Source organism: Hirundo rustica, chromosome 8 (genome assembly GCF_015227805.2).
Source record: "Hirundo rustica isolate bHirRus1 chromosome 8, bHirRus1.pri.v3, whole genome shotgun sequence".
Lineage (NCBI taxonomy): Eukaryota > Metazoa > Chordata > Aves > Passeriformes > Hirundinidae > Hirundo > Hirundo rustica.
This window is the reverse complement of record NC_053457.1, coordinates 23,393,555-23,420,583: the sequence shown is the minus strand read 5'-3', so window position 1 is coordinate 23,420,583 and position 27,029 is coordinate 23,393,555. Positions and strand designations below refer to the sequence as shown.

Below are 27,029 nucleotides of genomic sequence, written 5' to 3'. Positions count from 1 at the left end.
CACCTCCCCCGGCGGGGCCGCCCTCGTACGCATGCGCCGCTTGCGGGCGGGGCCGTCGCTGGCTCCTCCCCCCGGCGCGGGCACGTCGGCGCGCGGGGTGGGTGTGACGCAGTTGCCCATGGTAACCCCGGGCCGCGCCGAGGATGGTGAGCGGGGCGGGGGCGAGCGGGGCCGGGGCCGGGGCCAGCGGGGCGGGGTGGGGTGGGGACCAGGCCAGCGGGGCCGGGGGCGCCTGAGGCCGCGGATGATCCCCAGGCGCAGCGTGGGCTGATGGGGGCCGGAGGGTCTGTTGGGCCCGGCTGGGCTCATGGCAGGCACGGGCAGGCCTCGGGCCATGAGAGGGGGTGCGAAGGCGATGGAACCAGGAGGACCGAGCCAGGATCTGCTCGGTGCTGTTGGGGAGTAGGACAGGAGGCGACGGGCAGAAACCGATGCACAGGAAATTCCACCTGAATACGAGAAAACTTTGCTGTGCGGGTGACCACACACTGGAACAGATTGCTCAGAGAGTTTGTGGATCTCCCTCGCTGGAGATATTCCAAAACCATCTGGGCGTGATCCTGTGCCATGTGCTCAAGGATGACCCTGCCTGAGCGGGAGGTTGGACCAGATAACTGACTGTGGTCCCTTGCAGCGTGACCCATCCTGTGATTGTGTGACACCCACCCAGGGAGTGTGGCCAGCTTGGGGTCTGAGCACCCACCTGGGGCGTCCCTCAGGCATGGGGGCCTGAGGCTGTGCAGGTTCGGGCGCCCATGCAAAAGAATGAGAACAGTGTAAGTTTGGGGCCTCCAGCCATGGAAGACCCTGTCTGGGGTTGTGGCCCTGGCAGCACACAGACGATATGGGGAACTCAAAAAAGGGGGTTGAGTCCCAAAAAAGGCAACAGAACTGGTGAAGGACCTGGACCACAAGTCCTGTGAGGAGTGGCTGAGGGAGCTGGGATTGTGTAGTCTGAAGAAGAGGAAGCTCAGGGTTGACCTTATCACTCTCCAGCTACCTGAAAGGAGGTTGTAGACAGGTGAGGATTGGCCTCTTCTCCCATAGTGGCCCAAGTGACAGGACAGGAGGAAATAGCCTCGAGCTGTGCTAGGGGAAACTCAGTCTGGACATTGGGAAGAATTTCTTCAGAGAAGGGGTGATTAGACATTGTAAAGGACTGCACAGGGAGATGATGGAGTCACCGTACATGGAGGTGTTTAGGGAAACATTGGAAGGGTTGGACATGGCACTTGGTGCCATGCTTTAGTTGACATGTAGATGTTCAGTCATAGGTCTTTTCCAATCTAACTGATTTTGTGATTCTGTGAATCCGGTCTAGACAGAGGCTTGGAGGCTCAAGGATGCTATTGGGGGGAGGTCTTTGTTGGGACGGACTCAGCATGCCTGGAGTTGATTCAGTCAAGGTGCAGAAGGTGTGATGGAGGAGTGGGTGCTTGGGAGGGCTGGGGACCAGGATGGCAGTGGCCTGAGGAGGGAAGGAGCAATGGAATAGCCTGGCAAGGGTAGAAGGCAGCGTTCAGAGATTGCCTGTGAAGAGTCTGGGAGCAGCTGTGACTATAAAGGGGCACTGGACAACCAAGCCAAGGTTGGGAGGAGGCCACCCTGGCATTTGAATCCTGGCTGTAGGAATTGAGGGAGCTAGAAGAGAGCTTGCTGAGGTGAAAGGGCTGGTTTTTGGTACACAGCCTTAGAAGGGGAGTTCAGTCATGGCAGAGAGAAGCTGGATGAAGGTGTTCAGAGATGGCCAGGACAAAGTGCTCGGGGGCTGAAAGAAATTTTCCAATTGGGTGGGATGGACAGTCTGGTGAGTCAGTGGGAAAACCCAGTCAGTGTTTGGCTGGGTAGGATAGTTTACTGGGATGTTGTGTGCTCTGGGGTTTCCTGCCATGGGCTGGCAAGATGAGAGACAATCTGGGTTGAAAAGAACAATTAAGAATAAATTGTGGGAAAGACTAGAAGTGGAGTTTTGCTGTTGATGAGAGAAAGAAAGGACCCAGGGAGGAAAGAAGTGTTGGAAGAGAGAACATGATTGTTTGAGAGGTAGCAGCATGGATTGAAGGAAAAAACTGTATGTCTTAGGTGGAGGGCAATGCTGGAAGACAGGTGAGGTGGTGAGGGTATAGTGCAGTCTAAATTGAGATTGGAGGAAGGTTGGATGATGGACCAGGGTCATCCAGGTGTTGGAAGCAATTGGGGTTTAGATGCCAGAGTAGCTGGGGTGGGACAGGTGGGATGCTGGCAAAGTGATGAAGGAGGGGTTGGAACTGTGGGTGAGGGATGGTGAGAGAGAGCTGCTGTGGATGTGGAGCCACTCATGAGATTGCTGCATGAAGAGAGAACACAAGCAGAAGGAAATAGCAATGGGGAAGGAGCTTTCCCAAGGGCAAAGCCTATTTTGTCCAGGAGCCTTCTGGACACAAGTTGGATTCATGCAAGTAGAGGGATTCATGCATGGGAGGAGGTGTAAGCAAGAGTACCAAAGGCAGCTTCTCATCTTCACTGGGTTAATTCTGGCTGCATCCCTACCACTGGGCCACAGAAAAGGAGATCGAGATAAAGCCTGTGGGATCTGCTCTATTTTAGATGAGTTGGTGATGGGGCATGTCACACCAAGCACCAAAGCCATCATAGGATGGACATCTGCCGGAAAGATGAGGGCAGCTGCCTCCAAGCAGTGCAGTGCTTTGTGGGACGCATTTGGCTTGCAGCTGCCAGATCTGCTCTTCTGCCTTATGATGTCCTGATAAACTGGGATCTGGCTACTCTTATCCAGGCATTTTGTGTGCAGAGAGGGTGGACTGGGTGTTCTCCAGTGTTCATGTTATTTGATACAACATTTTGCTGCCTCGTTGTCTATTTTCCATTGCTTGGAATTGTTTTTTGAATTACAGCCTCTCAGGCAGAGTGGGTGGTGCTTTGGGGTGCTTGGTGGGCTGGCTGGACTGGGCAGAGGACTGGAGAGTAATGTACTATCTCTCTAGATTCTCAACTTCTGCTGAAACAGAATAATCATTCAATAATTCAATAGAAACTCTGAAATAGCAGCAAATATATCCAAAGCAGCTATGGCAGCCTGGGGGTATGGGTCAGCAGTCAGAAGTCATCCAGATAGCTTGATGTAACAATTTACTGCTTGTCATGTGAGCCATGGTAGCTGCCCGTGAGCACATTTCTGCCGTGTCCCGACTGCACTGGGAAATGCTTAAGCTCTCCTCAATGACTGCTTGCTCCAACTCCAGTGATAAGAGGGTTAATGCTGAGGTTTAAATTATTTCAGTGTTCATCCAAGTGAGTAAGTACAGAGGGGAAGTGTCTTCTTCTGCAGAGCATACCAGCATTTCTCACAGCTGTGGGGCAGGGGTGGTGGAAGGTCATAGTTGGAGCATGGAGGGAAGGATGAGCCATAAAACTGCAAAGCATGAGAGATGTGTAGTGCTGAAGCCTTTGGCACCGTTAAGCAGCATCTGCAGTGGGCGCATGGCAAGGGCAAAGGGAGGCTGCTACATGAAAGGATGTGCTATTTTCCAAAGGTTAGGAAATGCTGTGTGAAGCACAGCTTGTGGTTTCCTCATCACTGTAATAACAATCTTTACCAAGAGATATGGTATATATTGATAGATGCTGGGGCCAGAGGATGGCCAGTGTTTTTCTAAAACCATTAATTGAAGATAACATCATTGTGTCAAAACCAGATTTTTCAAAGTGTGGCCCTGTTTCATAGCTGAGGAAACTGAGTCACAGAGTGTCTAGTTGACATAAGGCACATCTGGTGAAGAGGATAAAATACCAGCATAGCTAAATGCATAGTCAGGCATCTTCCTCCTTGTCTTGAGCTCATATTTCTAGGAAAACCAGCATCCATGTCTTGCCTGCTGTGGGTGTACCTCATACCTAGAAATTCCTTCTTTTGTCCCTTGTTCCTTGGCAGTAAGGCTCTATTTAAAATGGCCCCATAAAAAAATGCTTTCAAGGATTTTAAGTGTCTCACTACTTTAGTTTTCAGTACAGTTTAATGTAATGTTTTTTGGTTTATTTTACTGATTGCTGAGAGGCTGATATGAAAAATCACCTGCAGATAGGAGAGTATACCAGTCACTGACCAAGACTTTGAAGTTTTGAAACCAGACAGACACTGCTGACATTGTCCAGTGCTGAGCATTGGCTCTTCTCTGAACAGGGCAAAATACTTCTTTCAAACCTGCTGACACCAGAGGAGTTTGATTTTAATTATGAAAAGAGGATTCATGCTGGTATTGGTTTATGTATCAAACTGGAAAGTGCTGTGTGACCTCTTTGACAGAAAACTACATTAGTAGGTTTGAGCTGGAAAAACTCTGTAGGTGACTCGAATCCATTAAATTTTGGATTTCAATGCAGGAAAGAAAGTCTGCATTGAATGACACCATATGGTGGAGACATGCAGCAAGCAAATGATTTTTTGGGAGTTTTGCCAGAGTAAGAGGTATTGAATAAACTGTGCTCAATAGATTAATTTACTTCGGTTGTATTTTGAAAAAGACTGGATGATTTTATGACCATTAGTGACATTTGCAGTTCTGCAGGCAAAGATAAAGGTAATCAGACGTCATTCTTCAGGGCACCAGCTAATCAGTGCAGTTGTCAGGAAGGGCTCCCCTCCTCCAGCTCTGTGTGTGCAGGATTGCACCCTGGATGACAAATGCAGCCTCATATAACCAATGTGCAAGGCAGGATATTTGGCTCAGCTAAGCCCCTTGTCCTTCCCTGTTCAGCTCCTCCTGTGTGTCTTTCTGAAGTCGTCACGTGTACCCTCTATCTTTAAGTTACTCTTTAAAAATGGTGAACCTTTAAGTTACTCTTTAGAAATGGTGAACTGCTACCATATTGCTTAACTGAAAGTAAATAAATTGGTGCCGAGAGCTGTGCTAGGTGCTGTGCCAGCAGAGCATGGAGGTGCTCCCATGCCATGGAAATATGATCTGTCTGGGGTGAGAGATAACCAACTGATACAAATAATTAAAATCCAAGACAGGTTTGAACTTGACATGTTTGCTGCCTAAACCTCATCAAGGATTGTAGGTGTGGCAGAGAAGGAATTAGCAGAAGAATCATGGGCTGGTTTTATGGATATTTTGTGAAGTTTCTCCCACGGTTCTAGGTAAGTTTGAGAAGTCTGAGAATAGAGCTCAGCAGTGCTGGGGAACTGTGGGGAGACAGGAGTTGTCATCTCAATGACAAATGTGCTTGGCTGAGATGAGTCTTGAGGACAAATACAGGTGACCTGTGGTTGCAGTACTGGGGAAGAGGGCATCTCTGCAGGGGTGTAGAGATGGGGGTGATATCATAATGGCAGGCTGAGCTGCTGAGATTTGTGGCTGTATTGCATGTTAGTGAAATGAATTGGTTCTACCTAAATATCCACATCTAGTAGATAAGCAATTGGTGGTGACTGAGGGTAGTTTTATTTTAAACTCGTTATCTGAGCCTTGTGGCTAATAAAGTTAAACAGAATATATTTACTTCTCTTTCCTAATAAGAATCAACTGTGCTTTGCAGCAGCTTGCAGGCCACGCTTTTTATCCATGCCCTGTGTATCCAGCCCTCAATACAAGGGAAAATTGTTCTTTCCATTATGGCTTTATATTGCCAATCTGATACAATATTTAAACAGATTATCTCAATGCTCTGTTTATCCCAAACCAATTTTTGCTTTGGCCTGTAAAGTGAATCTTCCTTTCAGTGGCTTCTGTGGTACAGGATGTAGTTACATGCATCAACTTGTTCAAGAGACCCATATACAGCATGGATTTAAAGCTGAATAAACCCGCAAAACCCTTAGCTAGGACTATAAATGTCACTGTATTTTTATATATGTAGGATTTTTTTTTTGAGAGAGAGAGAATAGGATTACTGCATGCAGCTATAATTGAAAGTCCTTTGATAATTCGGTGGGTATTTTAAACCTAGCAATGATATACTTCCATAAAACCACACATCTCGGTTTTCTGAAGGATGCTAATAAGATGGTTAGCTTTGCTTTCATGCTCGATGTGTTTATGAGTGCTCTTACCCATTAAGTTGCATCTCCGAATTTAATGCCCCACTCTGATTTCATAGTAATTGTCAGGAGTCTCTTTTTCTTATTGTATGTCCCCGCTCACTGTCTGGAAAATGCAGTCTCCTCCTTGCTGACCCCATCAGTCTGTCTCCTCACGGTGCTTGTAAAGAAAACCCTCTCCACCAAGGACAAAAATGTTTTTAAACAAGCCAATCTGATATAAGACATAGTTTGCTTAACCCAGAGGTGACCAAGAAGCGGTTGCTGGCTGACTGTGCCCAGCCTTGAGTTGCTGTGTCTGGCTGCCCTTCTCTAAAGGCTGCACACGCTGCCATGCTGTGCTGTTCATTATCTGAGCAGCATCTGCAGTTCCCTTTTCTGTTACAGATGCCGCAGTCTGCTCAGTTCTGTGCAGCTGACACGCTGCCCTTACACTCCTGTGAGGCGTCTCTGCGGCTCCTCAGCCAGCTCACATCTACCCTGGTCTGCTCAAGACTTGTCCTGCTTCTCACCCTGGACACTCCAGTGGGCAAGTGCCACTGGCCTGGCTGCCATACAGGCATCCTGGGAATCCTCCCTTCTCACTACTGGCTAAGTCCCAGCATGAGATGTTTGTTACCTGCCCTGCTTCAAAAATCTGCTCCTCCTCTGTTGCTTCTGTGCATCCCCTTTGCACCAGATCTTCCCACTTCATGGCTTTCTACCTGACATCTCCCATGAAAAACAAGACATTGCTTCCTGACTCTCCTCAGCCCATTAGTTTCCAGATTGTGTTTGCCAGCAGAGCAGTGCTTGTCCATCAGTGTGTGTGCAACAGGGGCTGCTTGTCCCACATAGTGGTGGCATGCAGCAGGAAACTCTGGTGAGTTATTTTTTTCCAGTCTACTAAGCTGTCAGGAAATGCCTTCTGTCTTTCTAGCCAGTGTGCTCATAAGACAAATTAAAAAGAATTAAAAAGGAAAAAAACATGAGAAACCCATCTGGGCATGGCTTTCCTTAGTTTTAAATCATTGCCAACTACAGGGAGAATGCTGGATTCATGTTTTAAGTACTATTTACAAAATAGTAACGGTCACAGGAAGCAATACTATTATTTGGCACTTGATTTAAGTTGTATATACAGACCATGTAACCTATGCTGGCATAAAGTCCACTTCTCTATGTTTGGTTGCTTGTCTTCTAGCCTTTTAAATCAGCTTACTTTATACCTTAGAGAATACTTTTATTTCTATATATATCTTCTCTTCTATTGGCTTCCCCCGATAATCCTGTGATCAGCCATGCAGCAGTGTCACTTGAGTAGAATATGGAACGATGCTGATCGTTTTCTCATAGGCTGTCACACTAGCCCAGAAATAGCATCCATCTACAATGGGAGAAGCTCTATTAACATTTACAACTGTTCCTCTTCCCGACCCTTGAGAATTGCTCCGTGGTAGATAAGCAGTACTTTGTAATACATTTCTTTGCGTTCAGTATTTTGGAGTTGAATTCTGAAATATAAAGGCACCTAATCCTGATCTGCTCTGGGATACACTGCTCTGCTCTTAGCAAGTGGAGCTGTGAATAGGATTAGCATTTCAACAGCTTCTTTTTTTAACTGTGAGCAATAAACTAAAATAATGGGGCCTGATTCAGAGCTCTCAAAAGTCGGCAGTAGTGCTTTGGCTGATGTACATTGGCTTTAGGTCAGGCCCATAAGAATGGGAAATTCAGTGTTTCCCTATAAAGAAAGGAGAATGCGTGAATTTTAGCGTTCCTGCTCCTGTGGAGTCTATCCACACTGAGCTGATATCCACGGGTTTACAAGCCAACAGACACAAGTGTAAATTTGACGGCAGGTGAAAAGAAAATGTGTTGTTAGTCATGCAGTTAAAACTTGTGCTTTTTAATGATGTCAAGGGCACTTAGGACATGCATATAAACAAGTAACCACTAGAGGTATTTTTGCTGCTGTTCCTTTTCTCCTCCCTCAGACATGTGGAAGCGCAGATGATCATCGGGGCAGAACATGGGTTGGGCACTGTGGCCAAGGAGATGAGCTGTTGGGCTGGCAGGGCTTGCAGTGACTGGCTGCACTGAATGCAGCCCTTCAAATTCATTAGCCATGGGCCCATGGGTGAGAGCCAGCTGTGAGCATCTGGCCCTCAGGGCCCAGCACGTGGTGTTATGGGCCTGTACATTTCAACTAAAAGCTGTTTGGGGATTTACTGTGCCTGTGCCTGTGCTGAGCAGGTATGGCACTCTCTACCAAGCAGAGCCCATTTCTAATTCACAGCTTTTGAGCAGGGCCTGGATTCCCATTTTTTTACCAGCCTATCACCTATGAAATAGGCCGGTAAACCTGCAGTTTTGCCATTGCTTGCACAAGCTCAGTTTCTGAACCTCAGCTTTCTACACAGTGCTTTTTAAAAGTACGGCAACAGCGGCAATCCTGCAGCTTTCTACAAATACCTTTCAAACCCAGTTTTGGAACTAAGTTCCTTCTCTCCTCCCTGTTTCTAACACATCACACATGTATTTTGAGCTGTGGCTGGTACTTTAACAGAAACCCAATAAATTACTCTGAAATTGAAAATGCTTACAGGGGTGGATCAGATGTCACATGCATTTGAATCTCAGCATTACTAAAAGCTTTAGCATCACGACCTGTAGTGCCGGATCCTTTCCTAAGCACTCCCACCTGGGAGCAGTGAGGTGAGCAGTTGGAAGCAGCATTTGCTGAATGGCTGAGGTTGGGAGTGGGCAGAAGGACACTGCTGAAGGCGGGGGATGCGTTGCAGTGGTGACAGTTGTACTGCCAACGTGCAGCTCTTTATCTTGAGGACAAGTTTCTGATAGCTGCGATCTGGAGGAGATCGGGAGCAACCTTCAAGGCTCAAATAGTCCTTGGCTCTCAGCAGGAATATTTAGAAGGTTTAGTTCCTCATAGCAACAAAGCACTCCAAGACATTCAACTGATTACACTCTTGCAGGTCGACAAGAAGCATTGCCTCCATTTTGCTATTGGGAGAACAAAAAGACTTGAGATACGGGCCCCATGGGCTCAGTTTTCTGCTGATATTTGAACAGAAAGTTCCTGGCTCTTGGTCTTAGTGGGCTTCAATAAGGGAATTGTCTGAGAGAGACGGAACAGGAATGCTTAGGGCTTCAGAAGGGACTGTAGGTGTATTTCTTAACTGGAACTTCTCAGCTGAATTAGTAGCAAGAGCACCTCTGTCCGCAGACAGGGTCTCAGTGTGGTCTGTGCTGCCTGGACTCTGAGGGGGGGTCCCTGACACACAGGAGCTGCAGAGCTGCGTGGCAGTGTGCCCAAAGACACCCAGGCGTTCCTGGTGTCACAGCCAACTCCTGTGCCCTTGGCTGTAACTGTCCCTCTCCTGTGGTGTGGGCTGGGCAGTGAGAGGCAGGTGGAAGTGAGGTGAATTGCATCTCTTGGTTACGTGCCAGGATCCAGAATATTTCTCCAGCCATTTTAGAGAGGTGCTGGTCTCTGCCTGGTGGCACTGACAAAAGCTTGGGTGTGCTGCTATAAGGTTCATGCTTGTAAATAAGCTGACCTGCATATTCTGTTTCCTAATCCTGAGTGATACTGTCAGCTCAGAGAGCTGAGCCTGCCTAATGACTGGAATCCACTGTGCTTTTCTTAGCGAGGATGTGTGGTGATCTGAGATAGTTGTTAAGTGCTACATCCTGAGAATCAGACCTGCACGTGCCCCATGGGTTCAGCATGTTTTAGACAGATAAACGGGTTTTGAGGTGACCGAGGAGTTACTATGAGAATAACCAATGTCAGGTACATCGTAACCTGCAGTTACCTAGGAGGCAGATCAAATTAATGGGGTTTTCCCTCTGATAAAGGTAATGAAGAGCTTGCAAGGACTTGGTCTGCAGCTTCTGCAGAGGGTATGCATAGGCACTGTCTCCCTGGCACAGGGAATGCCAAACAGCTGTGTGTGACAAGAACAGTGCAGCCAGCGGGGCACCCCGCTGCGTGACATTTGTGCTGTCTGAGACTTTGTTGATATTCTGAGATGGAAGAAAATAGGGGCAAAGGGAGGAGTAGGAAACAAAATGGGAATAGGGACTGCAGGAAGGGTGTCTTAGGACTCACCACCAGACAGAGTGCATTTCAAGGGAGGAGGGCATGACACAGTGGGGTGCGAGAGTTGGAGTGGGGAAATAACAGCTATGGTCTCTCCTGTGCATTTAGGGTTTACTGTCAATCCTGCGCAAACTTAAAAGCACCCCAGACCAGGAGGTGAGAATCCTCCTCTTGGGACTGGATAATGCAGGCAAGACCACACTCCTGAAACAGCTGGCATCAGAGGACATCAGCCACATCACCCCAACACAGGTGAGGAAGGCCTTTCCTTCTTGAGGCAGTTACTGTGGTCCCACCTGCCACGTTATACAAAACACTAATGATTCATCAGTCTTTCAGTAAAAAGGGAGCAACTGGAGCCTGGTGCACCATTAAGTTTGTCTCTTTTCTCCCTAAGAGGAGGCTTCCTGAAAGAGCCAGAGAGCTTCAGGCCAGATTGGTCAGGTAGTGCTAAAGTGGATGAGTGCTGTGGAGTTCTGCAGAAGGCTTTTGAGTCATGCTAGGGTTGCATGGATGAGACTTTGTTCCTGTTGTCCTTGCCAAACAGGGGACATGTAGACTGGATGCTGCAGCACTGGACAAACCCTTGTCTCTTTGCATCTTTCATCCAACCAGTTCCAAAGGTTCTGCATATACCAGGGCTGCTCCCTAATGTCTCTCGTGTCCTTTTGTTGAGCTTTGGGGTTGGAGGAGAGGGATGGCTCCCGTCAGAAGCACTGCAGCATTGCTCCAGAGGAGGTTGCTAGAGAGCTATGGGAGATGCTTCCCCCCACCCTGTAGCTGCTTCCCAAAGCTCTCAGCCCTGGCACCCTAATTCCAAGCCTTGGTCCCCTGGGTGGTGTGGCAGCATGTTGCCAGCCCACGCCACATCCTGTTTTTCTACTTGAATGCACTTTCAGTTGGTGCTCTAATTGATGAAATGGACCCTTCAGACGTGCAGCTGTTGCTCTTTTAAGCCCAGCATTAGCTGTGTCGTGTCGAATTGAGCTGAGACCTCTGGCTTCATATTAGTTGTGACTGTCTACTCAGCTTTCACAAGCTCAATCCTGCTTCTCACAGTGCCCTTGTTTCCTCCTTATCTGCAACTCTCCCACCTCTTCCTGCACCCACCCTGCTGAGCCCTCTCAGGGCACTAACGGCATCATATGTCTCCATACCCATGACAACATCAACCCTTGACCCAAGAACAGTGACAAACTGATGGTTTAGTGGCTGCTTTTGCTGGTGCCTCTCCCACAGCTGATCCATCTCTGTGGCTGCCCAGCCCATCTCACTGCACGTTGCAAGCATGGGATATATAAGGTGTTAATGTCTGGCTACAAACATGCTCCAGCCATTCAGGTTTATACTCTATGTGGCTTTGTTTCTGCTCTTTCCAGGGCTTCAACATCAAAAGTGTACAGTCTCAAGGCTTCAAACTGAACGTATGGGACATAGGCGGACAGAGGAAGATCAGACCATACTGGAGGAACTATTTTGAAAACACTGATATCCTTGTGAGTATTGGCTGCAGCTGAATGCTGTGTTCATGCAATGGCTTTCCAAGGTCTCAGCCAGAAATTCAGAAACAAGTAATGTAATGTCCCAGCCCTCAGCAACACCATTGCCATTGTAACAGGAGTTATTCTGAGCTAAACGGCAAGATTGCTTGAGTGCAGTAAGAAAAATACAGTTATGTTTGCAGAAATCATTCAGTTGCATGTTTTTACTTTCACAGGATGGTGCTGTTTATAGCCAGTTCCTTTCCTCTCATCTCAGTCTCTTTCAAATGAAAGAACATTAATAACGTGTACTTTACCCATCTATAGCTCCTTTCACTGGAGGCTCTGAAGGCCTGTCATAGGCATTAGTGACTTAAGCATCATGTGTAGAGGTAGGTCAGTATGGTGCCCTTGTTTCATAGGTGGGGAAACTGAGGCATAAGAATTAAATACTCTGTCTGGCATCAGATAGGAGAGCTTCTGACTGAGGGACACAGAGAGACCCCTTGTCTTTTCTTCTGCTCCTTTAATCATAAGATTGTCTTTTAATGGTTTTGACAACTTAGCTGTAATTACCTTACAATTACCTACAGATAACCACAATTATATTTACAGCACAGGACCTTTGTTTTTCCATGCCAGAGCACATTGCCCTGGGACCCTCCAGGTGCTGTCTTGGCTAGTTTCAAGATCACCTCCAGCATGCAGCCACATATGCCAGGATGAAGGCAGACTGGGGGCTGCAGGCCTCTCTCTGCCCCAAGCAATATTGTCTGTGGGAACAGAGAAAAGCCAAGGTCTGCAGGCTCCCATGGGAAAGTGGGAAGCTCTCTCAGAAAGATGCCATTTCTCCCTCCTGTCACACACATACTCAGTAATGTGTCAGGAGCTTCAGTGCACTTACACAGAAGGATCAGTGCAACTAGGAACAGGACTCTGTTAACCAAGGCTCATGTCCAGTTGCTGAAAGGCCTGGCTGTGCCTGCAGGTTTAGAAAGCATTGTCCAAATGAAGCTGTTAGTTAAATGTGACTTAAAATCCTTGATACTCTCTTTTGCCAGTCTTCATTTTTGAGCCTTAATTTGGAATCTAAAGTTTGAGGACAGCCACCACTGCATGAACCCGGTTGATTGCTTTTGCAAAGAGGAGCTGTGAGGTTTGCCATGGGATAAGATCTGGGTTTGAGAAACGAGCAGGACACACATTGTGCTCCTCTGTGGCTGTTGAGGACAGAGACATGATGTGGCTGTGAGATGACTGTGCCCATTGAGCCCAGGCTCTGGCACTGTGTCTGGTGGAGAGGCAGTAAGTGTGCAGATCAAGGTCAGCCCTGCAAAGCAGCAGCGTTGGGATCTCTGCCTACTGTGGCAGGTGCTCAAGCTGCAGAGGCTGTGCAACCACAAAACAGTATCTGGAAGACTCTGCTAGCAAAGACAATGAGCTACACTGGCCTGTGGGCTTCCACCCTTCCCAGTGTGTGCTGCATGGGAGGTACAGAAATACATGAATTTGAAGACTGAAGGAGATGAAAGCAGTTGTTTTCCCTGCTGCTCTCTCACTCCAGTTAAAGCAATGTACAAAGAAACCCCTTCTTTTCATATGAGTGAGAAAATGGGTGGATAGAAGCAGAGTCAGTTTGGGGAAAACAGCAATGTGAATTCAGTGAAATAGCTGCTGCACAGATGGACTTGAGTTCCCCTAGCTGCACTTCATGCTGACATCCAGTCCCAAACTGGGAGATGTTGGCATGTTGGGGCAGTGCTTTGTTATTTCCATATACACCAAAACTGGGATCATGTATATGCTGATGGCTCACTGTCTTTTACCAGTCCTCAGCCCTGTTTTAGCCAGTAATTTTACTCTGTAACAAACCTGGTGCAGATTGTGCATTTATAAATTGAGTCAACTTATCCCTCATGCTATTTCTTCATCTTGTCCCACCACTTGCAATTTCTGCCCAACCCATTTACTCCAGGTTGTGTTTTAGCTTGTTTCTCAAAGGAGGTACCCAGCTTTACAGGAATTTCTTTCTCAAATCTCTAATCTCCAACATGGTGTTCAAACTGGCAAATTATGTTACCAAGCATCACAGCCAAAAACAGCCTCTTGTGTGGCCTTGGGCATCATAGGAAGTTGGATGTGAGATACACTACAGTTCCCAGGACCCCATGCTTCTCTCTTCTCCTAAACTCTATTGCATAAAACAGAAAGGACCCTCTAAAGAGTATTAAAAAGCAGGAAGTAATTACAAATTCAAATCCATGCAGGTGCCTTTGAATGAGAGCTTGGTCTTGCATCACACACCTGTGATATTTGGAAGCTTAACGCAGGCAAATAAGGTGTGGATATCTGGCTGATTGCATATTCAGACAGGCACCTGCAGCTATTTGGCACAGCTTGCTGGTTTGGAAGTAGGCACTCGGCACATACTTTACTTTCTCTGTGCAGTGCTTTTGTGGCTTTTGCCCCAAGCACTGTTGTCTCTAGTTCCCATCTTGCAAAACAGCTCCCTGGTGAGGAATGAGCGGTGCAGAAGAAAGCCTGGCTGGATGGGACCCAGAACTATTCCTTCCCAGTTAGAGAAGCACCGTAATATGGAAGGTGCCGCTTTCCAGTTCACCAGCAGCACTCGAGCATTGCGTTCACGTGTTGTGGACTTCCCCAGAGATGTCCCGAGGGAGGAGTGATGACAGTCCAGTCTCGCCCCAGAACACAACTGCCAGTCCTGCAGCTTCTTCCTTTCTTTTGGTCTGTTTCCTACCCTAAATGGGACACACAGGGGTGGATGCTTGGTAGGGGCGGGGAGGACGTGTGTGGCTGATCCAGTATTGGTGCACGTGCTTGGGATCACATTGCAGGGAGAGGCCTGTGTGTCACGCCGTGCCCACGGGCTGGTCCCCATCACGTGGCACCGGGTGCGTGCTCTGCTGATGCATCCCCACGCAGCTGCGTCCAGCCCTGCCGCGTGTTCCCCAGCCTCTGTCAGCGCACATCAGCCCCCAAGTGATCTGCAGAGCGGCTGGGAGGTTGCTGGGTTACCTCCTCAGCCCTCGCATACAGATTCTCCTGCTGCGTGTTTGGTCCCGTTTCAAGCAACTCAAATGCCGCTCATTAAAGGAGTGCCTATAGTTTAATAGATATTGCAGCTAGAGATCTTCCCTCCCCCTACTATTTGGTCGAAATTCTCCTGGAAGCATGGAGTCTTATGCTGAGACTGCCTGCAAGGATGCCATTTATCTTGATGGCGGGGTGCTGTGCTCATCGATTCCCTGAAAACCAGGCTGACACTTGTTCCCTGTAAGCCACCAAAGAGCGTGAAGATGACATGCTAGCAGCTTCAATCACTACTGATGGGGAGTGGCAGTGACTGGAAGCAAAATGCTCAGTGTTTGTCACCAGTCCTGTCCCTGTTTGCTGTCCCAGCATCCTTCTTCAAAAACTTTCACACATCAAGCAATGAAAAAGGGATATCAGTCTATTCTTGCCTGCATGTTGTACTGAGGTTCCCCATTTTTTTAGATGGTAGCTGAAGATGCAGTCTTGCAGGTTGAATCCAACCCTCATACCCAACCACCCTCTCCAGGAAACTGCAGTAGGATTGCCTGATGGTGACAAACTCAATGTCCCCAACACATCTGTGTGTCCTCTGAGTGCCACTGTGTGCCTTGGTGGCTTATTGAGCAGGTGATGCTAGAGGGCAGCATGGCACAGTCACACCAGGCCAGTGTTTGTACACTTTGCTGGGGTGAAAGGCCATGTCTGGCTCCACACATTTTGCCCTCCTATGCTCAGCTTCAGCTTGTAACAATAAGTTTGAAACCATACCAGCAGTCTCCCGTTCTCTTCAGATAATGTATGCTGTGGAGATGGTGACAGCATCCCCAGTACTGGTGCCAGCTCCTTTCTGATTCTACCCACATGATTGTCCACTCCCCCCCACCATTAAAAGAGGTGGTTCCTCTCAGAACATCATGAAGTTTTGTCAATATTTGCTTCAAATAATAGCAAGGATCTTTGTGCCCAAAAGCATAAGTAGTAGGTTCAGCTCACTTAAGCACATGCTACTGTGGAAGAGTGTCTTCTGGGAAGAGTAACATTTCCTGTAATTTCTTTTTTCAGATCTATGTCATTGACAGTGCAGATAGGAAGAGGTTTGAAGAAACAGGTCAGGTAAGTTACTTATGCCCAGCTTCCTTTGAAGTAACTCAGTGCTTCTGAGTGCCCCTTGCTCACAAAAGTTAGGAAGAGGATTTTGTTGTTTATGAAGGAAATTTGCATTTCAAGAGACTTGCCTTTCAACATCAATACAGATTATTTTGGTAGATGTGAAACAAGGAAATAGGTAGCCTAATTCTGTTTAAATAGAGCAGTGTTCATTAAAGTTATACAATAATAGCAAATGGAGCCTAATACTGAAAGCACAAACTTCTCTAAGTCCTTTAAACCTTGCCAAACCAAGACCCTGAGGAATCCTATTTTCTTATTTACAAAGCTGAAATGGAAATCATATTGACTTGATTGTCTTTTGGATGTAATTGAAAAAAAGCTAAGAACTTTCTAACTAATACTGGCCAGAAAAGAAGATTTCCATTTTGCAAAGTTCTGATGTTTTGTAACATTTTTTGTTTTAGGTTGGAACAAAAATAGACTTTTAAACTTTGTTGTGTAAAATTCAGAAAGTGACAGCGTCCCAAAATAGCTAGCAATACATATACACCACAGAAATGGGAGATGTAGATTAAAGCCTTCTGTTCTTCCTGATTTGAAGGAGACACTTGATCTTTTTCCTCTCAAGTCTCATGGACACACCCCAACAGCAGAACTGTTGCTTGTTCTAGGGGTGGGGGAATATTTCCCCTGCTGAAGCTATTTCATTTTATATCACTAATTAAATCTTCATTGGGCAAAAGAGATGGAAAGGAAGCAGCAGCTTAGATCACTTGCCTGAGTCAGGCGGAGCCAGCCTAGACCCCTCCTCATATTTCTGCAGACACTTTTGGTTTCAATAAATCAGCCGTGTCAGATGAAAGACCTATTTTGTTGAAGAATTCCCAGCCAGTTCTGTTTATAACTCCATCCTCTCATCCTGGCTTCCAAACCAAACATTGCTCTTGGGGGTATGGAGTTGTATTTCCACTGCAGTTTAGCATCTCCCTGACGGCACTTGTTTAATCCAGAAGTTTCTATTCAGTGGATAAAAGATGTTAGAACATTACATGAGAGCATGAGACCTTTCCAGCTAAATAAGGAGGCCACAAAAATCTCCTATACTCATCTGTCTGCAATGCCAGCAGTCCCTACAGGTTCATGTTCTGCTGAGTTTGTCATATGTTCCCATAGGGAAGTGACTTGAGACTGAGTGCCAGTTTCACATGAGATCATTGCACAACCTAGACATGAAGTATTTCAGCCACCATTGATCCACTGCAAATTCAGATTCGAGCTATTCAAAAAATCTTGTTGAGTTCAACCAGTTTTAAATTAACAAACCCATTTTTTAAGATGCCATCCAATGTGTGCTGTGCGTATGGAGCCAAAATCCAGCTATTGGGGCTGATCTAGCGTGTCTTCAGCTAACCAATGCCTTCAAAAGCATCAGCACTTTCCTGTGGAAGGGAGGTTTCCATTTTAGGGGGGTTGGTGAGGATGGGGATGTCCTCTCCTGTTCAAATTGCAGTGATTAAAACTCCAAACAACCCCTTGAAACTCATGATTAGCAAAGATATCAGGGCCAGTGTCAACGGTTGCTCAGGTACGAATGTCAGTCAGGCAGTAACTTAAGACAGATTCCTCATACTGCCAATTTACATGGATTTTTTTGCTGTTTCATCAGGTTTGGTCTCCTGGGATCAGAGACTGGTAAAACAGAGTTGTAGCCTTTAAGGCAACTGCTAATTTCAGACCAAAATGAAGATTTTTCTAACCTGTAATTGGAAGAAATTTTGAACCTTGGGCAGAGATGATTGTATACATTTTTGCTCTCTTATAATAAGATCTAGGTTTCACTGGAACGCGCTCTTCTAGCATTTGCCCTAAATATATTTCTAATTAGAGACAAGCACTGGTGGTTGAAGGTTTTCTTCCCTTCCCTCTCACCATCTTCCCCCCACCCCACTCCCTTGTAAATGATACAGGAGCTGGCTGAGCTGCTCGATGAAGAAAAGCTTAGCGGAGTCCCCGTGCTCATATTCGCTAACAAGCAGGATTTGCTGACGGCTGCCCCTGCTTCGGAGATTGCCGAGGGACTGAACCTACACACGATCCGGGACAGAGTCTGGCAGATCCAGTCTTGTTCAGCTCTTTCAGGAGAGGGAGTGCAGGTGAGGCTCTGCACAAGGCTTGCTGTGCCAGCAGGCCATCTGTAAGAGATTGTTGATCTGCAGGGTGGGGCTGGACCGGCTGCCTCAGCGATGAGGGTCAGCACAGCCAAAGCCTTGCAGTGCAGAGCGCGGGGAGCGCGTGTCTTGGGTCCTGTGCAAAGGGAAGGGAGAGCTGTGGGCCCTTGGGATCTCTGCATCTCTGGTAAAGGGGAGAGCCCCCTCCTAGCTAAGGAACCCTTAGCTGGCCCAGATGAAGACATTGATTTCTTTTAAAGAGACTGCTGTCAGGTTAATCATTCTCACAAAACAAATCGTCTTTTACTATTAACCCTTTGACTGGTACGAGTGTGCACTCTAGAAATCTGATTTACCTTTGCTACTGATGTCATTTGGTGTTCTACCAGGCACTTTGGAGAAAAACTGATCAATTTTTCTCATCCAGAGAAATGCAAGAGTTGCACATGGGGCAAGGACCACTTCTAATATCAGCACTTGGGGTAGCAAAAACACACCGAGGGGCCTGCACTGTGTCCCTGTGCTGAACTGTAATAGTTGTGTCTTGGGCTCCTGTGCCGTAGTCAGTTCCTGCAGTATAGTAGCTCTTTGTAATGTAAATGGGACCTAGGTTTGTTTATTTCACTCTTAGGCTTTCCTGAATTAATGAAGTATTTGCAGAGCTTGAAATCTGAGTACTCCCTTCACTGATATTTAAAGAAACAGAATGGAGAAGACATTTATCTTCACTGCAGTTTTAGTAAAACCTTATTTGCAGAGGCTACAGAGCAGTTCAGGATAGTCAGATCTCAAGCTGAGTATTAAGAGTCACAGAAGCAGCCCTCCACGCTGAGTGGGCAGCGAAATGGCAGATGAAATTCAGTGTTGACAAGTGCAAAATAAGGCACATGTGAAACAACAATCCTAATTATACACATACGATGATGGACTCAGAATTAGCTGCCATTACTCAGAAGCGGATCCTTGGGAACAGAGCTTGTCAAAGGCCAGAGAGGAAAATTCAAATGCTAGACAAGAAAGCAAACAATAAACATCTTTTTCTAGCAGGTTAAAGTCGTTGTGAGCCCATACCTTGAACACGACCTCAATTTCTGTCTCTGCCACATTAAAAAAGGTTTTAGTAGTACTAGTAGAATCAAAGTCCAAGAAAAATTTGGTAGAAGGGTCTTCAGAAGATCTTTAGACCAACTTCATGTTTAAAGCAGGGATAGTTGTGAGTCTAGAGGAGGCTGCTGAGAGCCTTGTCCAGTCAAGTTGTAAATATCTCTAAGCATGTAAATTCCACAAACTCTCTGGGTAACTTCTTCTAGGCTCTTAACTACCCTAATCAGAAAGAAATATGGTCCATATATCTGCTTTGAATTAGGAAAGATTTGAGGATCCTCCATCAGGAATGATCAGCAGCAAAGAGTGGCATTTGTATACAGGGATAATAAATAAATTAGCACGAACTAGCAGTTTGGAAGAGAGAGGACAGAGAGTGGGAACATCTTCAGGATTTATAAAATAAGGTATAAAAATGTCAGATAAACTATGCTATTTTTACACTGCTAGAGGAAGAGTATTCCTAATGAAATAATCAGAAAACGGTTTAAAAGAAATAAAAAGAAGTGCTTCTTTGCAAGTTGCATAATTAAATTCTGGATCTCATTGGCACAGGATGTTGGGGAGACCAAAGGTATCAGGAAAAAAAAAAAAGGTATCAGAAAAATACTTAAGTGAACTTCTGAAGAAGGGATGTGCAGGCAATCACTCACCACTAAGATCTGGAGGCAGCTTTTGACTGAGGAATAACTTGGGCCATGATCTGGGAGGGATGAACAGAGTAAGGCAGATCCTGTTCCTGCATGGTCTTTCTCCTGGCATCCAGAAAGAGGATGCTGGCCTGGATGAGCCATTGGTCTGAGTCAGTACAGCAGTTGCGATTGTAAAATTCTCAACTCAATTTTTAGACCTGAATGTAGTAGGTGGTATTCCCTAAAGGGCCTTTAGTTATTTAAGCTACAAATTCAGCTGCATTGTAGCCAGTGTTGTGAACGGCTTCAGCACCAATCTTTGCTCTGAAGATTCCAGTCCAAAAAAATCTGACCAGGAGAACCAGGCTGCAGTTGACAGGGTTTCATGCAAACATAAGTCACCTTCCTCCCCACTTCAGGCCCTTCTCTAGATTATGGAAGTCCAAGGGAGCTCTCCAGCTGCAAAGGGGCAGTAAAGAGACAGATGAAATTCTGAGATGTGCATTGGATGTGGAAGAAGTAAATGATATAAAGTGTAATTTCTGTTCCTGAGCTTTGAGATGTGCCTCCTTCTCAGGCAGATTTGTGGGCTTTCTGGAGTGGGCTGCACACTTCGCCTCTGACAGCACCTTCTTACTGCGCTTTCTCCCTGAAGCACAGCACATCCCTAATCATCCAGTGGTGTAAAATACTCAGCCCAATACCCTCTGCCAGGGAAGTGAATCTGCTTCTGTATTCACTTCCAGAAAATAGAAGACCAGAACTAAATAAAAGTATTTGCAGGCCTGTGTATTTTGTTCATCATGCTTATCTAGACAAATTAGTTTAAATGCAGGCTAGATAACATCCCACTTTGTTGTAGTCGGTCTCACTGCCATAAATACTGCAGCTTATTCCATAAATGATTATTGCAGAAAAGTCAGGAAAGTTGCAAACTCTCTATAGCTTACAGAAGAAGAGCCCCTACATTTCTCTTCAGCCATAACTTCAGCCCTGTCAAATCAGACAGCAAGAATGTCAAGCATGCCCTTTCCTTGCAAATTGAAGAAAATGTTTGGGGAGATGGCTTTTAAACTGAACCCAGATCAGCTTAGGAAAAAATGGTGTCTTCACCATGGGTCATAAAGTAGAGGTCAAACTTTAGGAGAATCAAATAACTTGTTTTAAGAGTGAGATTAGGAAGGATGTTTTTGAGGATCGTGGTACACCAGGGCCACAGGTACCAGAAGCTCAGAACGGGAACTCTCCATGTGTAGTTAAATCTCAGGTCACTGCTTTAAGGACTTCTTTGAGAAATGACAATGAGTGGCAGCAAAATAAATGGAGATGGGGAAGAACCAGGTGTTCAGAACAAAAGCCAAGGAATGAGCATGCCAGCCATCACAGGTGATGGAATGTATTAGTTGGAGTAGAACTGGAGACATTGCTGATGGATTTTGCAAGGAAGAGTGGTGGCATATCTTGTGCTGAGCACATGCAGGAACAGAGTTCATACGGGGAGATGTTTGTGATAGCTTGAAAGAGCAATGAGCAAAGATAAATAATGCCAATACATGAAGGAGAAATAGTTTGAAGGTCATTTAATTAGTTTAGCAGCTAGCACCATCATGTATAGAACTGGGTAGTTAAGACTGGGGATTTCAAGGTTAATGAGATTAGATTATGGTTAATAGAATGATATAAATTTAGAGAATTTAACTATTATTTGAAATGGGTTATTTAATAAAACTGTTAATTAAGGGGAGAATCCACATAGTCATCTTCTCTTTTAAAATTAACCTTTAGGGACTCTGGAAAAGGGGCCTAACAGTGTCCTGAGCAGGCTCAGAAGCGAGGTGACTGGGTTAACTGGAAACTCCATGTAGTGTCTCTGGATGCCAGCTGGCAGCCCCTGTTATGCCAGCTGAAGACTTCATTACCCCCCCCCACTGTAACCGTGGGCTGCACTTGTCTTGTTAATCAGACTTCATGGTGCCATCGAGGCTTTTTCAAGCAAAATGTCTGCTTAGGTCTGATCTTATCCTCAGCCCCAGTTAAAAAGCAGGAAAGCCTTTTCTCCTTGCCACAGCCATCTGGGCTCTGCTTCTGGAACAGAGTCCTGACCAGCCTACACCGAGACACTGGCACAGGGTACAGCAAGTGAGGGAGGTGGTTAGTGATGACAGCAGAGGAACATAAGGGAACTGTTGCCTCGCAGTAACTCTCTGGTGCCACATAGGCTCTCCTGGGGTTGTATTTGTTACCAGATCTCAAATTGTAGCCCTTGGTGTGCAAAAGCTGTGTTCATTCCACCCTGGCCAGCCAGGGTGCTGTGAAAACAAACAGGATCCCTCTGCTTTGCTGCCTCCTCTCTTGCTGAGGTGTTATTTAGGGGCCAGGGTGTGATACTAAATATGACTCAAGGTTTGGGACCGATGTATGCTCTGCAGCTTGTTTCTTGTCTGAAGCAAGATTCTCCAATCAAGGCAGTGGGAGTTCAGCCTGCCCTGAGGAACTGTCCTGCAGAATGATGATGCAGCGTATTGTGTCCAGAGTCTCCCAAACATAATGACCCTCTGGAGACCATTAAAAGCCAGTGAAACTGAGAGTAGCCACTAAACTTTTCCAATTTATGCCAGAGCCCATCTGGCCCAAAGGACTATGGGGAGGGCTGAACCTCTGTCTCCTCCCTGGCTGTTTCAACCCAATTGAGAATGAAGCCCAAGACCTAAGTTATGTCTTTGCTGCAATTCAACGCTTTCATTATAGCAAGATTCAGAGCAGAACCATCCCTGGCAATGTGGTATCTGCAGAGCTTAGGTTTAGTCTTAGGCAGGACAGGCTGGATGGGGATCTTCCACAATTTTACAAGGTTCTGGAGCTATTTGTAAATGTGATTTAAAACCAATTTTGATGACTGCAGCTCTCCTGGGGCAGGCAGAGCCTGTGCATGTTGAAGAAAAGCAACTGTGTTTCCAGATTACAGGGCAGCATCTTCTGATTTTTAAGTAGGGTAAGGAGGGAGTCTACAGTACTGCACCAGGGATACAAGGTCTCAGAGGACAAGAAAATAAGCTTTCACCCAGGCAGAAACCAATGGATAATGTACTGGCAGAAGCCTATAAGAGCCAGCCAGTATGATCACTGGAGGTGCGAGGAAATGACAGATAATGAAGGCACAGTCCTGGCTGTGCAGAGGGAGAAGAAAGTGACAGTTAAAATAACGCATGCCAAAAATTCTAGAGATTGAGAATTTTGCACTTGCCTGACCCAATTTGTTATGGCAGACAGAGGATTACATGAAAGGATTAAGCTTTTCTGTCCTTAAGGTCACATTAGGGGTCACAAGTTTGTGGCCTTGCCTGATCCCAGGCTTGCAGGGGAGCGCAGAAATCGCGAGGCTTTTTATGGGGTGGAAAGGACTTGTTCACTGTGTTTGAAGTCAGATTACTTCACTCCCATAGCCGCAAAGCTGATAATGCAGAGAATAAGCAAGCAGTGGGCTAATCTTAAGCAGGACTTCTTATTTCTCCCAGGGAAGGCTCTACCAGTACTTTCCCAAAGGGCATTGGGAGTACAACTCCCTTGGCACAATAACAGATGGGACTGCAGCAAGGCAGGGTTGTGTGAGCAGCATTTCTCTGCAAGGAGCATTATCCTCTTCCCTGGGGTTCTCTGTCTTTGCTTTGGTAAAGTTTACTAGCTGCTTGTTAAGGAGCTAAGAGAGGCAAAGCTGAAAGATCTGAAATCTTTCCCTAGCTAAGTTTTCCCAGGGTTGACTTGAGGCTGGAATACTAATACTGTATCTGCCTCGATCCTCAGAGTACCTGCCAATGTCTCTGTGTCTCAACAAAGCAGCACAAGGACATCTATCATGATCTAAATATTACTGTAGGGATTAAACTTTCTTCACAGAACCATCTTTTAAACATGCAGATATAGGGACGTAGTGTGCAGGGACAAAGGATGACAACAGTTGACTCCTTGAGGACTTGATTCTTTCAAGCACTGTTTCCTCCTTCCCATATGCCTTTCCCATAGCAGTTCTTTGTGTTTGTAGCAGCTTCCCTGGATTTCTCTGTCTTACCAATGCTCTGTCCTGCTTCACACCATAGGCAGAAAAATTGTAAATATACTTTTTTAGGTTTTTTTGCTTTCCATTGCATTTGGTATTCTCCAAAGCACCTGGGCACGCTGTAGAACAACAACCCCCCGCAAAAAAAAAGTTGCACGAGAAGCTGCAGATGTAGCTGAGGAAGGCATCTTACATACACCATTCTGATACAGCTGAACATGTTAATTTTCCCTTTATCACTGTCAGGCAGGGGGATATTTACAATAAATGTGATTTTTCCTGTCATTTAACTCATGCCAGAAGAGAATTTTTAAAATCTATTCCTACTTTAAAAGTTTGGTGACCTACTTACGTATTTCAAGCGTATTTGGAGTTCACCTTTCCTCTTGCATTTTGCTATGTCATTCTTTTGCCCTCGTTAAATGCTTCATGCAGCCAGGCTCCCAGCCATGGTAAATCCCATCATAAACTCTGCTTTATGACCCTCGCTGCGCTGGTGCTGCAGTGGTCTGTCTTTCCCCTTGCCGAGCTCCCCAATGGCAGCAAGGCAGAGTTTTAATCGCAGTGAATTCAGGTTGTGGTCAGATTAGGTAGAAGATAGGATGCATGTTTGTTGTTTTGCAGTGATGTATTGTTTCTGGGATTACTGTGCTGAATAGCAGAGGGTGTCAGCTGATATTTATTACTTTAAGCTGTCTCAGCTGTTCTGGTTCAGCAAATAAACCTACATTCAAAATGAATGAGGAGCTCTACTTGCCTTGTATGCCATGATGTGTGCAAATGTGATTATTGCTTCCGAGGCAGGGGAAGCTGAAATCATTGTGGGAGCATTTTTAGTTATTTATTTATTTTTACTCTTTGCAGGCAATCATGCAGATTTCTAAAGCACACAATCAAGTCAAAGGCTTGACACCTCTCCTTCTAGCCCCATTGTTAAGCCCTGGCATTCCTCATGCTGGGAATCACTCGCTCCCTCTCTCTCTAAAGTGATAAGCTTTAAACCATGCTATTGATTGCTTAAGGCATTACATGTTTTACACCTAGGTTATCAGTGTTATTGAAAGGGGAAGACACAAAGCTACCGGGCCTTAAAATGAATCTACCACTCATCTTTTCCCATTTGCTCTGAGGATTTCAGACAATTTGTTTTACACTGATCTCTGCTGGGGAGATAAATAAATGAAACTGGAGACACCAACCCTCCCCAAGGTTAGAGTTAGAAGTGTTATTAGTGTAGGGCCTCAAGTGCACCCCAGCACAAACTAGGCTCACTTATTCTTTATTTAACACAACAACAAAAGTTGCTGCTCCCCTTCAGATAAGAAGTGTCACATAGCACAGTTATCAAGGTGAATTGGTATTTTCAAGTGAGAACCTCTCTGCTTCTGATTAAGCCCTGAGGACTCCCTCTCTTCTCTCTTAACTCTTTAGCTCCCCTCTGACATGGCCACCACCTTTGTGGCTGAGGGACAACACAGAGGCATGGCAGTGAGTGTCAGCTCACCCAAAGGGCCTGCCGTACTCTGCCTTGGGCTACCTGTCCTTGGATAAGTTGAGGGCCTTGGCAGCCTTTTGGCAGTCCGGGAACAAGGGTGTAAGAAAGCAGCAACACTGCTACTGTGGGGCTGCCAGTGATGTTTGCCCAAAAGCTCTGACCTTTCTTAGCGTCTAACTAAGGTTGTTGTTGTAATGATACAAAAATGATCACTGAACATAATACAGTGAAATCCCTCCACTCCGAACTCTGAGGTGGCATTTGTCTGGTTTCCAAATACAAAGATGTACTGCTCCCCTCTCATCCCCAAAACCCTACCTTTTGCCTTTAGCCTCCCTGTCTGCAGAGATATCACATAGGAAGGATAGAGGCAAGGGATTTGATGGGACACAAATATGAGGAGACCGTGCATCTTGTGCTCCATTGTGCATGTCTCCTAAGGGATAAGTGACAGGAGCAGATGAAGTGTTGCTTTGGCTTTCAATAGCATATCCCATTCTGGGACCTCAGCAATAAACTCACAAATCGGGCATTCACAGCACAAGTGTTGCCGTCCTGCTTGCACTGGCCAGAGAAATCACCCACACATTTTTACAGAGATACCTTAAAGAGTATATCAGCCTCTCAAAACATGACCACATAGCTTCTCACTGAACCCCTGTGGGACCCCTGAGAGCCCATTTTCTGTGGGGGCCCTGAGGAACCGGGAGCAGGGTCCAGGTCTGATTATTGCAGTGACTTTCATGGATCTGGACTTCAAGGCTTGCAGATGAGCAGAGAATTAGAGCTGTTTTCTTAACAGGGGCTGACTGTATAACAAACAGTCCCCTAAAGTCCAGTCTCAAAGATAAGATGACTTGTCCGAGGTTACACAAATCATGTGTAGCCGAATGTGGAACTGAGCCTTCATCTGCCACTGACGTACCTTGACTGCAAAGTGATCCTTCCTTGAAGGACCTACACATAGCGACGTGATGAGATGATGATACTTTTTTACGGTCAGATGAAAGATTTAATAACCTCTGTGTGACAACATCTACCAAGCAAGGAAGCACTTATTTTTTTAACCCACAGTGGTTTTGGGGACAGAAGGGCAGGCAGGGGGTCGATGAGGAGGCAGAACATGGTGCTTGCAAAATGGTGGTGGGGTGGGCTTGGGGTATTCCTCCTCCCGTCGCTTGACTAACATTACCTTTCTCTGTCTGAAGGATGGCATGAACTGGGTGTGCAAAAATGTCTGTGCTAAGAAGAAGTAAAGCGTTCTGAGCTGCATGGAAATGGAGGAGCGATGGGAGCAGAATTCTAGCCTGAAAACACTAATTTGCTGCTTTCTGACCAAATGTTTTTCCATCTGTGCACAGCTACAGCTGTTAAAAGAAAAAAAAAAAAAAAAAAATGGAGAGAAAAAAGGGAACAACATCGGTTTAAACCTACTGCTGGATTTGGAACTTGACCTGCTCTTAAGTATCATTTTTTTTATCCCAATAAAGGAATTACATATTTCCTTCCTATGCATAAATAGTATTAAATGTCTGATTAGCAAGCACGTTTGTAAGCAGAAGCAAGACTGATTCAGTGTGGAGCAGAGGGAGTGGTGAGTTACTGTAGTGGCTTAGATGCATAGGAGCTGCCCTAATACGCGCGGTTGCTGAGGACACGCTCGGGCGTCAGTCACAGCTTCCCCTCAGTGACAGATAAAATGCAGTTGTGTTACCAGTTGTGGGTAGTTTCTTAAAATAAAGCTGCTAAGGAGTCGTTTGTGTAAAAAGGGTAGAAGACTTCC

At 46.0% G+C, this 27,029-nt stretch overlaps 1 protein-coding gene across 1 annotated transcript; it reads left to right on the top strand.

The window, feature by feature from the left end:
- The first annotated feature begins 46 nt into the window (after nucleotides 1-46).
- Nucleotides 47-26,621, top strand: ARL3 (ADP ribosylation factor like GTPase 3). Its single transcript, XM_040070960.2, has 6 exons — nucleotides 47-146; nucleotides 10,254-10,397; nucleotides 11,525-11,641; nucleotides 15,746-15,796; nucleotides 17,761-17,946; nucleotides 26,455-26,621. The coding sequence occupies exons 1-6, from the start codon at nucleotides 144-146 to the stop codon at nucleotides 26,500-26,502; spliced, it is 549 nt and encodes a 182-aa protein (XP_039926894.1). The 5' UTR covers nucleotides 47-143; the 3' UTR covers nucleotides 26,503-26,621.
- Nucleotides 26,622-27,029: the final 408 nt, after the last annotated feature.

Excerpts from the sequence above, each read along its gene's own strand:
- ARL3 (XM_040070960.2), top strand. Across the intron at positions 11,642-15,745 it reads TTGAAAACACTGATATCCTT|ATCTATGTCATTGACAGTGC; the intron begins GTGAGTATTGGC and ends TTCTTTTTTCAG. Across the intron at positions 17,947-26,454 it reads TTTCAGGAGAGGGAGTGCAG|GATGGCATGAACTGGGTGTG; the intron begins GTGAGGCTCTGC and ends CTCTGTCTGAAG.